Here is a 12,763-nt window from a genome sequence, read left to right as displayed (position 1 = left end):
ATGTGTAACTGTGTTTGTGACCAATAAAGGCCTTGAATCTTGAATCTTGAATCTTTTGGGTGACTTACATTTCTGCAGATCTTATTCTTCCACATAAAGTTCTAATTATGAGAATTACTTAAAATCTTGCAGAGTAGTAACTAATGATTTATGTGTCCATCTTTTGGCATAAAAATTGTCAATGACAGGAAGGTAAATAACTGGTGCAGAGTGAAATCTGAATGTGTGACGGGTCAAATAAACGTAATACAGTAAAGAGAAATAAAAGTAATAAACACGCACAGAAACAAATGAATCAGGACGGCGGCTCGTTTTCTTCTGGTTGTTTTTATTTGACAGACCACCTGCCTTTGTTTTTTTTTTTTTGTAGTTTTTCTTTTTTTAAACACAGCAACATGAAAATCGTCCCACTTCATTTACTACCATTAGTACAAAATGTGTCTTTTACAAAAGGAGCCTCTTTCAGACTGTGTGGGACAGTGTGTTGGGGTACAGCAGTGCAGAAATACTGGAGTCAGAAAAAAAGAACTGGTCGCGAACACCGACGATGAGCAAACCTAAAAGTGAACCGAACGATCGGAAGATTTCCTGCTACTGGAGTGTTTCTTAACGTACACCTAGAGTTTGAGTACAGTTTTATTTAGACACACGACACTAGAGTATGTGCATTGAAGTGAAAAAGTGTTAACTATACAGTACAAAACTATGCAGAGGACTTCCTCCTGAAGCAGCCCCGTGTTACTGCCCGACGGTAGACGGCTGTACTTTGAACAAGCTGTCAGATGGATGTAGTGTTAGTCCTGATGCGCTGCAGCTCCCATGCCATTAACCGATGTTTGAAATTAAATAACAGCAGGAAACAGAACCTGCAGAGTGACGCCTCGGCCCGTCCGGTCCTTTCAGACCGACGTGAATGACTGCAAAAACATTTACAAAACAAAAACCCCCCAGAAATGAACAAAACACATGAGGTAAACAAAACATGGTATCATCCACAGACCAAATATAGCTTCTCATATCACCACGACATTATACTTCATAAAAACCCAGACTTGTTTTTTTTTTTTTTGTAAAATGACAATTTACACATTGGCGTTGGGCACAACTTGTAGTTTTAGAACTTCGGGTGTTGACATTCGTTTTTTTGAATTATTCCTGTTACTTGTTCAATAATAATAATATTAATAATAATAAAACAGAACAGTAATTGCCCTTTCTTCCTCTCCCCTTGCATTGTAAACAAACAAATGAAAAGCCCAGCCCCAGTCGTCAGTCATGAGGGTCGATCATCTCAGTGTCCAGCTTTGTTCCGATGGCTCACCGACACAGACAGTCTGAGCAGTTCCTGAGTTTATAACTCATCCTTGAGTTTAGAGTCTGTGCCGTCGTCCTCCTCTTCCTCCTCCTCTTCTTCTTCCTCCTCCTCCTCGTGCTCCTCGCCCTCCTCCTCCTCTTCGTCCTCCTCCTCGTCCTTCTCCTCCTCTTCCTCCTCGTCCTCCTCCTTCGCCTCGTCCCTCCTCTTCTTGTCCTCCTCCTCCCGTTTCTTTCGCTCCTCCTCCTCCTGGCCTTCCTTCATCTTCTTCTCGGCATCCTGGAGGAAAAACACAAGAAAACAGTGAGAAATATATTGATTTTCTGCAGCAGCGCTTTCCTACAGACGATTTCACTTCATGTTGATTACATGCGTATATGTAATATGGGGAATTCTTCTTCTAAGACGACACAAAATAAAACTTTAGCAAACTCTTTTGCCAGTAATTGCTCAGAAAATTGAATTACATAAGAAAATGCGGTGCCTATAAAGTAGAAAAGCAATAACATAGAAGTTCAATAAACTACTTAAGACTGAAACGGGAAAAAATGATACTGAGGTCGTAAATATCAGACATAGCAATGAAATATTGCACATTAAATTTAAATACTGCACTAAAAAAGTTAAATACGCTGCACATTACATTGATGTGTTGTGCATGAAAATTGAAATATTGCACGTAAAAATTAAAATACTGCACATTAAAAATTAAACTCTTAAACGTGATACTAAAATCTGAACAATAATAATATAGTTTGCAATATTGCTTTTATAAGAAACTGGACAGTCTTTACAGTTTGATCAGTTTATCAGTTACGGTGCAGACTTTTAATTTATGCAGCACATCGAACTTTTAATTCCTGTGCAGAAGTCAGAGACGATGCAAGTTTTCTTTGCTGTAAGCTTTTCTTTCAGCTTGGTAGAGTACAGTTTAACATATTTTCAGTTAGATTTAATGCTAACATCATGCTAACTAATGCAACGTTATGTGTGGAGCTCACTAGCATTTGCATTTTACTATCATTTAGCAGCACATATAGTCCAATATCATGTTTTTCATATTATTTATTACCTGTTGCTGCATAAAAAGAGGCAACATTACTATATTATTTGCTGGTATTTTAACTTTAGCCACCAATACTACTCCAGCAACAGTGTGTGTGCACAGAAACCATCTGGAGTCACATTCGAGCTCTCTCTCGGAGTAAAATATTTACCAGCTCTGTGCTCTGTGGTGGTCAGTGTATTGTCCAGCCAGTCAACATGCAGCCTGAGAACTGGTAAAATTACACACCTTAGTTTTGCCCCACGTGTCGTTGCCGATTTCTTCCGCCAGATTTGGGTCATTGGTGACCAGGAAGTTGTCGAAGATGGTACCAGACTTGACCTACAGCAAAACACAAGAACACAATATTTTACTACTAAGCTCAACAGCACATCTGCATTTATAACCGTGTAGAAAGAACCGTTGCTCTAAGCGGTAATTAGATCATTTTGCAGTGGCTATTGCTAAAAAATACAAATATACAGTGCAAATGACACCATGCAGCCAGATTCATGTTATCAGTCCACAGTGTTGTTGTTCATTTCCGCTAAATTCACTCTTAATTAAGAGTGAACTTATCTGGCTTCAGCGTCTCGTTACCTGCCACAAGTCGAGTCCGATCACGCCGATGCTGTCGTATTTATAGATCTCAGAATCGGCCGTGTACTCGGGGTTGTCAATCTCGGGGTGGATCCACTTGCCCTTGTAGGCCGGATTGCTGATCTCTCTGGGTTTCCACTCGCCCTGTGGACAACGACACACAGAGAGGCAGTGTGTTTACTGTCAGAGAAATCACAGCAGCAAAGACGTATGTGCTGACTGAGGAGGAATTGTGCTGCGTTTACTGCTGCACAGATCAGAAAACATTACTTTTATTACTTATAGTACCTTGTATTTGCCTACAGTTGATTCTTATTTGTTGTAGAACACCGTCTACTGACTTGCAGCACTTGCCTTTTTAAAAAAATCTTTTGATCCTTCTTTAAAAACTTCTGAGTGTTTATGCACCTAATCTAATTCCTCTTATGTGGAAACATGCTTGGCAATAAAACTGATTCTGGTTTGTGGGTATGAAGCTAAAAACAGGTATTATTTGATGATAATGTAAATGTTAGCACAATGCTAACAACACAGGCTGTGTTTCAGACAGGAACAGCGCTGAATAACTGTAATTTTCACATCTATCAAACAACAATATGTATATTTTTTGGTCTCTTGTTGAAATCCCACCACATATATTTTAAACTGAGAATTAAAATAAACTGAAATAAAAATGGAACAAAGTAAATGCAGAGCTCTGTGTATCAGACTGGGAGAAGCGCAGCAGGAGTTCGACCTACTGACTGCATAAAGCGTTGTAATTATTCGCCGTGTACCTTGTAATCAGGGTTGGTGACCATCGGAGGCTCCCACTCTCCGTCCATCTCGTCGTCCCAGTCGTCGGGCTTCTTGGCATCAGGATCCGGGATGTTCTCGGGCTTGTCCCAGTCCTGCAGCAAACAAATACGAGTTTAAATACACCAACAAATACTTTAAAAGAAGACACCCAGGTTTCACACAATTATACGAACACTGTCAGTAAAATGACACATGAGTTCTCAGACGGACCTCTGGTTTCTTATCGTCGGGGTCGGGGATTTTCTCCCGGTCGTCCCAGTCTTCTGGCTTTTTGGCTTCGGGGTCCTTAATTTTCTTGGGAGGCAGAAAGTCCCAGTCGTCCTCCAGGTTGCCGGACTCGACCTTCTTGTTGTCGATCTTCACCTCGTAAGTGTTGTCGGGGTTGACGATCAGCGTGTACAGGTGGGTGTATTCATCATCCTGCAGGGAAGGAAACAAACATGTGCAAATGTTGCTAAAAAAGCTGTTCTATTTTATCAGCTGGTTAAATTTTAGCAATAAAATAAGAAAAAAAAAATAGATCAGCTACAATTTGTTCATTGCAACTGGAAAGTTTGGAATTAAAAAAACAGCTTTTATCAGCTGAAGAACTGTTTATTCTCATCTCACCTTGCACCTGATGTCCTTGTTAATCAGATGGTTCTTGCCCTTGTAGTTGAAGATCACATGAACTTTCTTGGTGCCCGGGCCGCAAATATCAGGACCTGAACAAGCACAGAAGAAAGAATATAGAGAGTTAGGAGTAGATAAGGTAGTAGTTTGACTTTAGCAGGTATGATTTGTACATTTGTAGAGCATCAGTGCATCAATGTCTGTATGTAAACAAGCATAAAACTGAGCAAACTAAAGAAAAATGCAGCAGATTTTCAGATGTTGTCGAGGCGACAGCGGTCTCCTCACACCTACCAAACATGATGTTGTAGACGGAGTCTCCGTGCATCTCCTCCTGGCTGAGGTCGGAGGGAAAAAGCTTGATGTAGCCTCCGCCGCAGTCGATGCTCTGCTCGTGCTTCACAGTGAACTGGATGACCAGAGGTTTGCCCTGGTTGCTGAAGTCATCAAAACGGGTCGACAAAGCGTAAAAGCGGGCGTCCTGGCTCGTCTGCAGACCTGCGGCAAGAACAGCATCACTAAAGAGACGGTCCGGCTTCAGGACGGATCGTTCAGGGTTTTCTCAGGAATATTTTACAGGCTGATTTAAATTTGTGACGTCTCAAGATGAGCGACAGATTGTTGTTTGCTGACATTCACGCAGGCAGTGAATTATGAAGCCAGTAAACAATCAACTCAGGCTTTCACATTTTCAAATCACAGCCACGAAACCCAGAACTCATTTGGTTAGAAAACCTCCAACAATAATGAGATACGACTCCATCATTCATTTCCAGCTCTCGGATTTCTAGGTCGCTGTTGCTCAGGGATGAATCTCGCCTTTAATCCAGGTGACGTGCTTCCTGGGTAATGTGCAAATGTCGCATTAACAACGATAGAATTGAGAAAAATGGGAAGCATCGTGGAGCCAGTTTAGTCGGAGGCACAAAAACTAAAGTCTTAACTGAATTTCAGGGATTCTGTGTGAGTGTGGGAGTTAAGAAGTCACATGTTTGGTTTCTTATTTTACAGGAAAAGGCTACTGATATCTGATGTGCGTGGACTAAGTCAGCATTTTGGTTATTATAGTAACTTGTGTTCAAGATATTCCAGGAGAAAAGACGCTGCAGTGCACTGGAGGAGAAAAATACACATAAGAGGCAAAATTCTGTCCATGTGCAATGATAATTTATCAAATTATGGTGCAATAACATGTGTTTTCATTGCAATTAGGCTGCCTGTTGCTATATTTTGATTTAATGATAAGAGGTAACCTTCTGTAACGCACAATAATGTCACTGCTGCAAGTGTTTCATAGTAAAACTGCAAAATTTCCCTTAATAATGATAGAAAACTATTGACTTTACTAAACTAAATAGACTTTTTTTCCTGATCCATTGTGTCTCCACGCTGAGGATAATTTATAATTATGAGTAATTAATGCTGTGTTGTGTGTAAATGTGCATCTTTTTTGCTTTGCAGACTCTCATCTGGATCCTGCAGCTATTTAACAAACTCAGAGGAAAGAATCCTACAAACAACTGGAAGCAAACAAACTAAACTTTATTTCCTGTTAATGTTTAGAGGTTTGTGCGTTCTTCTCAAGACACAAACTGTAACCTTCGCTCTCTCTGATGTTTATGTACGGGAAGCTGCTGGACACACAGCTGTCATCTGATGCAGCCAGACACCAGATTTCAGTGAAATGTGGACATCAGCTGCAGTGGATCAGATCTGAGGTGGCCGTGACCCCTCCGGCTCCCTCCTCGGAGGCTCCTCCGGACACGCCTGAAGCTCTCCACTCACCTTTGTCCTTCTCCGCATCCCCGTAGAACTTCCCCGCAGTCAGGACGAACTTGCCGTAGTCGGACTTGTGCTTGGATTCCACCCAGCGACTCTTCCAGGCGCCTGCACAGACAAGGAGGAGGAGGAAGGGCGGTTCAGCTGCAATCACTGTAACAGGCTGCTAATCCACCTGTGATGATGCATCAGTGGGTGCAGGTGCACTGGGAATGTGCAGCTCTGCAGGATTTGGTGAAAGAACAGAGACAGCTGGGTGAAGGACCGGGGCAGGGGTGTGCAGGGGGTGGCTTGAGAAGGGGGGAGGAGGAGGGGAGACAGACAGGGTTTGATGATAGCTGGGGGAGGTGGGAAACAGAAAAGAAAGGCGAGGAATAGAGGGGTGGGTCAGAGATGAATGGTGGGCCTGTGCGCTAAATGGATGTCAACCTGTGCGGGGAGCAGATGATGCACAGCGGAAATGAGGTAAAATCGTTAAATGTCATGTGAAAAATCCATTCTAGCAACGCAGCAATAAAAAAAAGGCGACTTTTCCCCACATTAATGCACCGATTCAACAACACAACATCCAAATAAACGTGCAGAAAACATCAAAATAAGGTGCTAAAGACCTCACCCCCGTCGTCAAATTGCTCTCGGTAATACACAGTGGACTCGGCCAGTGCAGATGCCGCCGACACGGCCAACAAAAGCAGCGACAGGGCGGTCATGGTGGCGAGGCGGAGGGTCCCAGTCGAACGCAAAACGAACGAACCACAACTAGAAATACGTGTAAATGCAAATGTGCGTGTCAGTCGGCAGTGCAGCGGCGGTGCGGGTCCGTCCAGCCTCTCATACAGCCTCTGAAGCCGCCGAGACGCTGCGCTGCTCGCCTCTCGGCTCGGAACAGATGTCTGAATCTGATTGGCTGTCGGCTCGGAACCTCAATAAGGAAGCGATGGCGCCGTCGGCCAATCGGAGGAGAGGGAATGTTGACGGACGTGCGCTGGAGCCAATGGGAGCAGACCACGCGTTTGCTCCATAGAGTGATGCGCGCCGCGAGTGGATCACATGAGAAGGAGGAAGGAGGAAAAAAAAAAAGAATCCCTGTCGTTCACTGAAAATCACAGCGTGTGTGTGAGGATAAAAAAAAGCAAGAATAAATGAATTATCAGTTATGTAACAGCATTTCTGAGGTGAATTAATTCAACATATTGTACTGAAGTCTTTTAGTAGAAGTTAATCCAGATTGTAGGTTCAGTTTTGTTGCACTCATCCGACGACTTTTGGTGCACGACTGTAAAACACTGGCCAAAAAAAAGTGCATTTAAAAAACTGTTTTGTAAAGAAAAGACCAAGTGAAGTACTGATTTGTATCCGAGCTCAGCTGAGGATCCTGTAATCTGCACTGAGCCACAGAGTTTGTTAATCTGTGATCATCAAATTATGTCTGAATTAAAGGGATTTTTAAAATAAAAGAACGAAGTGGAGCTCTGAAATGCAGATAATAAATGACACCTCGATCAGATGTAGAGTGTTTTTGTTGCCTCCATGTGAAGGACCTTCATGGAGATCATTGAGCTGATATCAGTTTGTCCTTTCATAGGTGTTGCTCAAGAGACAGTTGATGATACAAGACAACCAAAAAGCAGGTGACATAATTACTGTGTGCAGGAATGTGCAAATGATTTAATTGTTCTATCCATCCTCAGCCCAACCAGTCCATTCAGACGTCCATCCTCCCTGAGCCTGGTTCTGCTGCAGCTTTCTTCTTGGTAAAGGATTTTTTTTTAAAATCCTACACCTGCCAAAAGCTCATCAAAGGGAATCTTTAGACTTGTTGGGTTTTTCTGTGTAATTTTTTTAAGGTCTTCACAGGGCATTGAAACGACATGTTGTGACGGCTGCTTTTCTGTCCATAATGTGGACGTTACTGTCCTCAGAGGAGAGTCTCTGATCCTTCAGGTGCACTGATGTCTGCAGCAGTTGACTCTCCTGGTCTCTGACATACACCAGTGGAGCAGCTCAGTCTTTCCTGTATATAGGTCCTCGCTGCGTGGGACTCCATACTGAATGTTGCTCAGCTTGTTTTTTGCATGTTTTATCTTTCGTGTGAATCAGTTTTTGAATAAGTGTTGCTGTTTCAAGATGTTTCATAGACACACCAGCTACAGACGTGATGACGTTGTTGGAACAATGTTGGTCCACCTGTTCTCTTTAGGAAAATGTTTTCACATATGCAAATACTCTGATTATTAGCAGTTTCTGATGTGGTTTTACAACAAAAGGTATAAAGCAGAGCAATTTGACTTCTTGACTGAAGAATCCAGAATCCATCCCCAAGCAAACAGAACTATCTCCAGCAGAAAACAAGATATTTCCTATTTTACCATGAAGAAGCGTACTGAACCAGAAATAGCCTCTTAACTGGTTCTGATGTCAGAAAACCACACCGGTACATCTCCTATACGTCTTAGACTCAGATCTATAGTAACCTGAGACAAACGTTTCCCCTTCAGCAGGTAAACGTTCAAATAAATCTTCTCAAGTCTCCACAGTGAAGCTCAAACATCCAAGTGAAGTCCATTAAATAAGCTCAGTTTAAGTGTAGAGTTACAGCCATCAGATATTTGCTTTGTCAGATGAATACTCTACAGATTCTCTTAACTGTCACGGGAGAGTGCAAAAAAAAATGTGCACATTAGAGAAGCGGAAACCAGTGAGTTTTCTGTGTTTTGGCTTTGAATGATTCTTTTTTTATTCAGGAAAATTACAGTCAACTGTTGTTCCATCCACGAGCAAATCCTTTTAGTTGTAGATTTGTGCAGGATTTTTGTGCCACCTCCAGTATAATGAGCCTTCATTGTTAAAAAAAAACAACCTCTCCACAGTCAATATTAAATACATAATCGAGACCACTTACATTTCAAACCAACAATTTCTCTGAAGCTTCTCACTACAACAAACCAAGCAGCTGTTTATTTGGTTTACTGAGTGTTTATTCCTTTACTCCACGTCTGACAGACTTTCTTTCCGTGTTCTTATTGTGATGTGACCCTCAGCTTTCACAGAACTGAATCACTAAAGCAGACGTGTGTGTGTGACAGTGAATGTGTGGGTGAGAAATAAAGCACATCAGTGAATAAACTACAAGCCGCCCGCACTTTAAGGAATGACGACGCAGGTTTATACAAAATTCATTAAAACTACAGACTTAAAAATATATCACAGTGACACAAACACAGCCGACTATCGAATGGATGAATTTCGTTCTAGTAACATTTCCATCACAGTTCTCCTGACTGCTCACAACACTTTAATATTCTAATCAGTTAATGACTTAAAGAACCAACAAACACTAAAATAATCCAGCACAGTAAAAATGTTCAAATATGGCACCGGTGACATCAATAAATAATTTAAGCACAATGACTGACATGCGTGAATTATGAGCGTCTCTGAACTTAACAGTGCGACTCAGACATGTGACAAAATACGCGTTCGCTGACGTCCGATTGCAAAACCACCGTCTTCTTCGCTGTGACGCTGTGAGGAGTCGAACCAGGCAGGCGAAGGCGAGCAGCCACGCTCCACATGACGGACGCCCGCTGCTGATCTCCACAGGATGCTGCTCTGCCCTCCGACGCTGGACCTGCCCTGCTGCCTGGCCTCCTCTGAGGGACCTGGACGGACACGTCACGCTGTTGTGGGTGGAAGCAGGCAGAGCAGAGCACATCTCCTCCGAGGCTCTGCATGCAGATGGGCTGGTCGGGCATCTCACACCTCCTCCAGGTCTCTCTCCCTCTCCTTCCGTCGGTGTCTCCTTCTAGGGGAGAAAGAAGTTGATCCTCTGCGGGATGGATTTGCATCCTTGGGCTGAGAAGAGTCGCTCCTCTTTGGGGACGTACAGCATCGCCTTGGCCACCTCGTCCAGCGTGGCTTCGTCCGTCTCCAGGCCTCGCGCTGCGTAGGCGTCCCGGGCGCACAGCTTGACGTGGCGGTACTCCAGAGGCAGGAAGGGCACGAAGAAGTCGATCAGGTGACCGGACATCAGCTCGCTCTGGGCAAAGCCGCCTGGGGGAAGAAGCACAGAAGAACTGATCAGACAAACACAATGAACCAGCTTCAGGGCTTTTTTCTTGCTCTTGTCACGTTTTCTTCTCACTGTTGGCTCATTTTTTCACTGCAATAAAAAGTATAAAGAAGCAGAAAAACCAAGACTAGAAGGACACAGTTCTAAAGCCATAAAACATGAAAGAAAAACAAAAGTTGAGTTTCTTATTTTAAAAACAAAAACTAGAATCATGCAGCATTTATTTAAGGGACACACAGCCTGCAGTTCAGCCAAAACACATCCCTGAATTTTGACGTGATTGTTGGTCACAGTTGAGTTGGTTGAGGCGCTGAGAAGCTAATTTTGTTTTTACAGAACGTCGTTAACACACGGTTTATGTTTCTGCTTTAATTGTAATGAGACATGTAGGATGAAGTGACGATTTTCAACTCAAACACGTCTGCTGTGCACTATGACACAGTTTTAATGCCACAAATCATAAAAAACGTTGAATTTCTTTGTTTTTTTTTTACAGAAGAGAAAATAAAAAAAAAACATGAAGGCAGCTAAAGAATAAGAACAACACCTGCCTCGTCCCAGTGTTTTCTCACAGGTTTCTTTTGTTATCCATTTGCTCAATTATATGTTGTTAAAAGAAATATACGAATACCTTTTTAGTGCAGAAAACAAAAACGAGCTGAGGGATCATGAGCGTCCCGTCAGCTGCCATATCTGTCTGAACTTTGTTGCATTACTCGACATCTCATATTGGATCTTTTCCACATTTAAATACCAGGAAGTTTGGAAATTGTAGTTTTTTTTCTGCAGGATCTTGTTGGTGCAAATCTTTTATTTTTGGCAAGCTTTAAAAATGCGACAACTAGAATAAAGTGATTTGATGAAATATTACAATTTTAGGCTTTTTTTCAGTTGACACAAGGCATCACAGACGAGCAGTTCAAAGACCGTCAGAAAGATGAGAATCCAACGACTTTCTCTGTTTTTACAGTTTCCTTCTCTGATAAGTGCTTTAATTTTAGTGATTTTTTAAAGTCATCATGTCTTTCAAACCCACTGGTGGATTTTGGGTTTTAAAAGGTTAAAGTTCCATTAATGTTTTAATATTAAGACAGAAAGGATGTGCTTTAATGTGAAAAGATCACTAGTCCCACTGAAGCTGCTGATAATTGAAGCTTCCGACTGCAGCTGTGAGCAGGTTTCAGTGTTTTAATTCCATCAATAAGAACAGCAGCTTGAACCCTCATGAAAACAGCACCACAGCTCACACATTCACACAAAAACCTGCAGAGGGTGAAACTACACAAAGCTGAAGAAAACCGAACACCTGCCGACCTCCACAGACACATGAACCTGCTGCGTACCTTGAGACTCCATAGTTTCTGCTCGCAGCCGGTGCTCCAGGTCCTCCATGCCGATGTCCTCCCGGTTCTGACCCGAGTGCCAGAAGTCCAGAGCCACATCGTTGATCGTTGCACCGCCAATGTTACTGCAGCGAGAACAGGCACAGCAACAACATGACGTCACATCTCTGCAGCTGTCGAGTTGTAAGTAGGACTGTGTCGTGGATGGAACAAGAGTTTGATCTACAGTTTGTTTAATGCGTTTGCTCTTGAACAAATGATGACAGATTACAGGTGACCAGCACTATAAATACCTTAAAACAGTGATACTATTAAATGTGGCACTAGTTTATTTTCTCCAAGAGCAGATTTCAAATAAATTGAGTCAAAAATGAGGTCAGAACAAGACTTTATGTAAAAATGTAGAATCTCAGGCCTTCACTGCCCGACATCACATCACTGTACCGTAACCGCGCAGTGACAAATGCTTTTCTATATCGGACTGAAGAGACTATTTTTCAGGATAAATCAGACATGAGTAATGGATAACATAAAAAATCCATAAAGAGGGCTAATGGAGACAAAAGCAGAAACATCCTTCATCTCAGATGAGCTGCCACGATATCTGGAGCGGCGGTGAAACGCACTGAGTTTATGAATCTGCCTCAACAGACTGGATGCGGCTGAAACAGCGAGCGAACCTGAGGAAGAGGAAGACGGCTCTGCGGTAGCTGACTCCGTCCACGTTGTCGTAGTGATCCATGTAGGGCTTGATGGCGTCGATGAGGCCTGGGTGCAGCTTCTCGGCCTCGTCAAAGATGAACAGAGTCTGCGGGCAGCGGAGCACCATGTCTCGGATCGCCTCTCTCAGCTGACCCTGGACACGACGAGGAGAAACCAAAGTACAGCCTCACAAATCACTGAAACCTTCAGATTACGTTTTGACTCTGAAAGCAAATAATCAATTTTCAGGTTTTATATGGAGGCAGAACTTGATGCATCTGACATTAATACCAACACAGAAAAGGATCTGGAGCCTAAAACCAGCACATATGTAGCACAACCATAACTATATCTGTCTACATATATACTACTGGAGGTCAATACCCCCTTTATATACCCTACCTATAAACTATATCCCCTGTATATACCCTATCTGTTGGCTACACTCCCTATATATACCCTAACTGTACATTATTACCCCTACATATACCCTACTTGTA

At 42.6% G+C, this 12,763-nt stretch overlaps 2 protein-coding genes across 2 annotated transcripts in view; both read right to left on the bottom strand.

Moving 5' to 3' along the window:
• Window positions 1-367: 367 nt before the first annotated feature.
• On the bottom strand, window positions 368-7,017 carry calr (calreticulin). The gene is made up of 9 exons (XM_008299452.1): window positions 6,763-7,017; window positions 6,153-6,254; window positions 4,662-4,865; window positions 4,365-4,459; window positions 3,966-4,175; window positions 3,734-3,847; window positions 2,958-3,101; window positions 2,607-2,699; window positions 368-1,591 (listed from the first exon to the last, which is right to left on the bottom strand). The coding sequence occupies exons 1-9, from the start codon at window positions 6,854-6,856 to the stop codon at window positions 1,352-1,354; spliced, it is 1,296 nt and encodes a 431-aa protein (XP_008297674.1). The 5' UTR covers window positions 6,857-7,017; the 3' UTR covers window positions 368-1,351.
• A 2,089-nt stretch (window positions 7,018-9,106) lies between these two features.
• tor3a (torsin family 3, member A) overlaps window positions 9,107-12,763 on the bottom strand; it is a 6,790-nt gene continuing 3,133 nt past the window's right edge. The window contains exons 4-6 of the mRNA XM_008299451.1: window positions 12,242-12,417; window positions 11,562-11,686; window positions 9,107-10,199 (exon numbers count right to left, since the gene is read on the bottom strand). Coding sequence (XP_008297673.1) covers window positions 9,952-10,199; window positions 11,562-11,686; window positions 12,242-12,417 — 549 coding nt within the window. The 3' untranslated portion in view covers window positions 9,107-9,951. The remainder of the gene's footprint in view (window positions 10,200-11,561; window positions 11,687-12,241; window positions 12,418-12,763) is intronic.

The sequence above is a fragment of the Stegastes partitus genome, unplaced genomic scaffold, assembly GCF_000690725.1.
Source record: "Stegastes partitus isolate 25-593 unplaced genomic scaffold, Stegastes_partitus-1.0.2 Scaffold1418, whole genome shotgun sequence".
Lineage (NCBI taxonomy): Eukaryota > Metazoa > Chordata > Actinopteri > Pomacentridae > Stegastes > Stegastes partitus.
The sequence above is the reverse complement of the archived record's forward strand: the minus strand, read 5'-3'. Positions and strand labels throughout refer to the sequence as shown.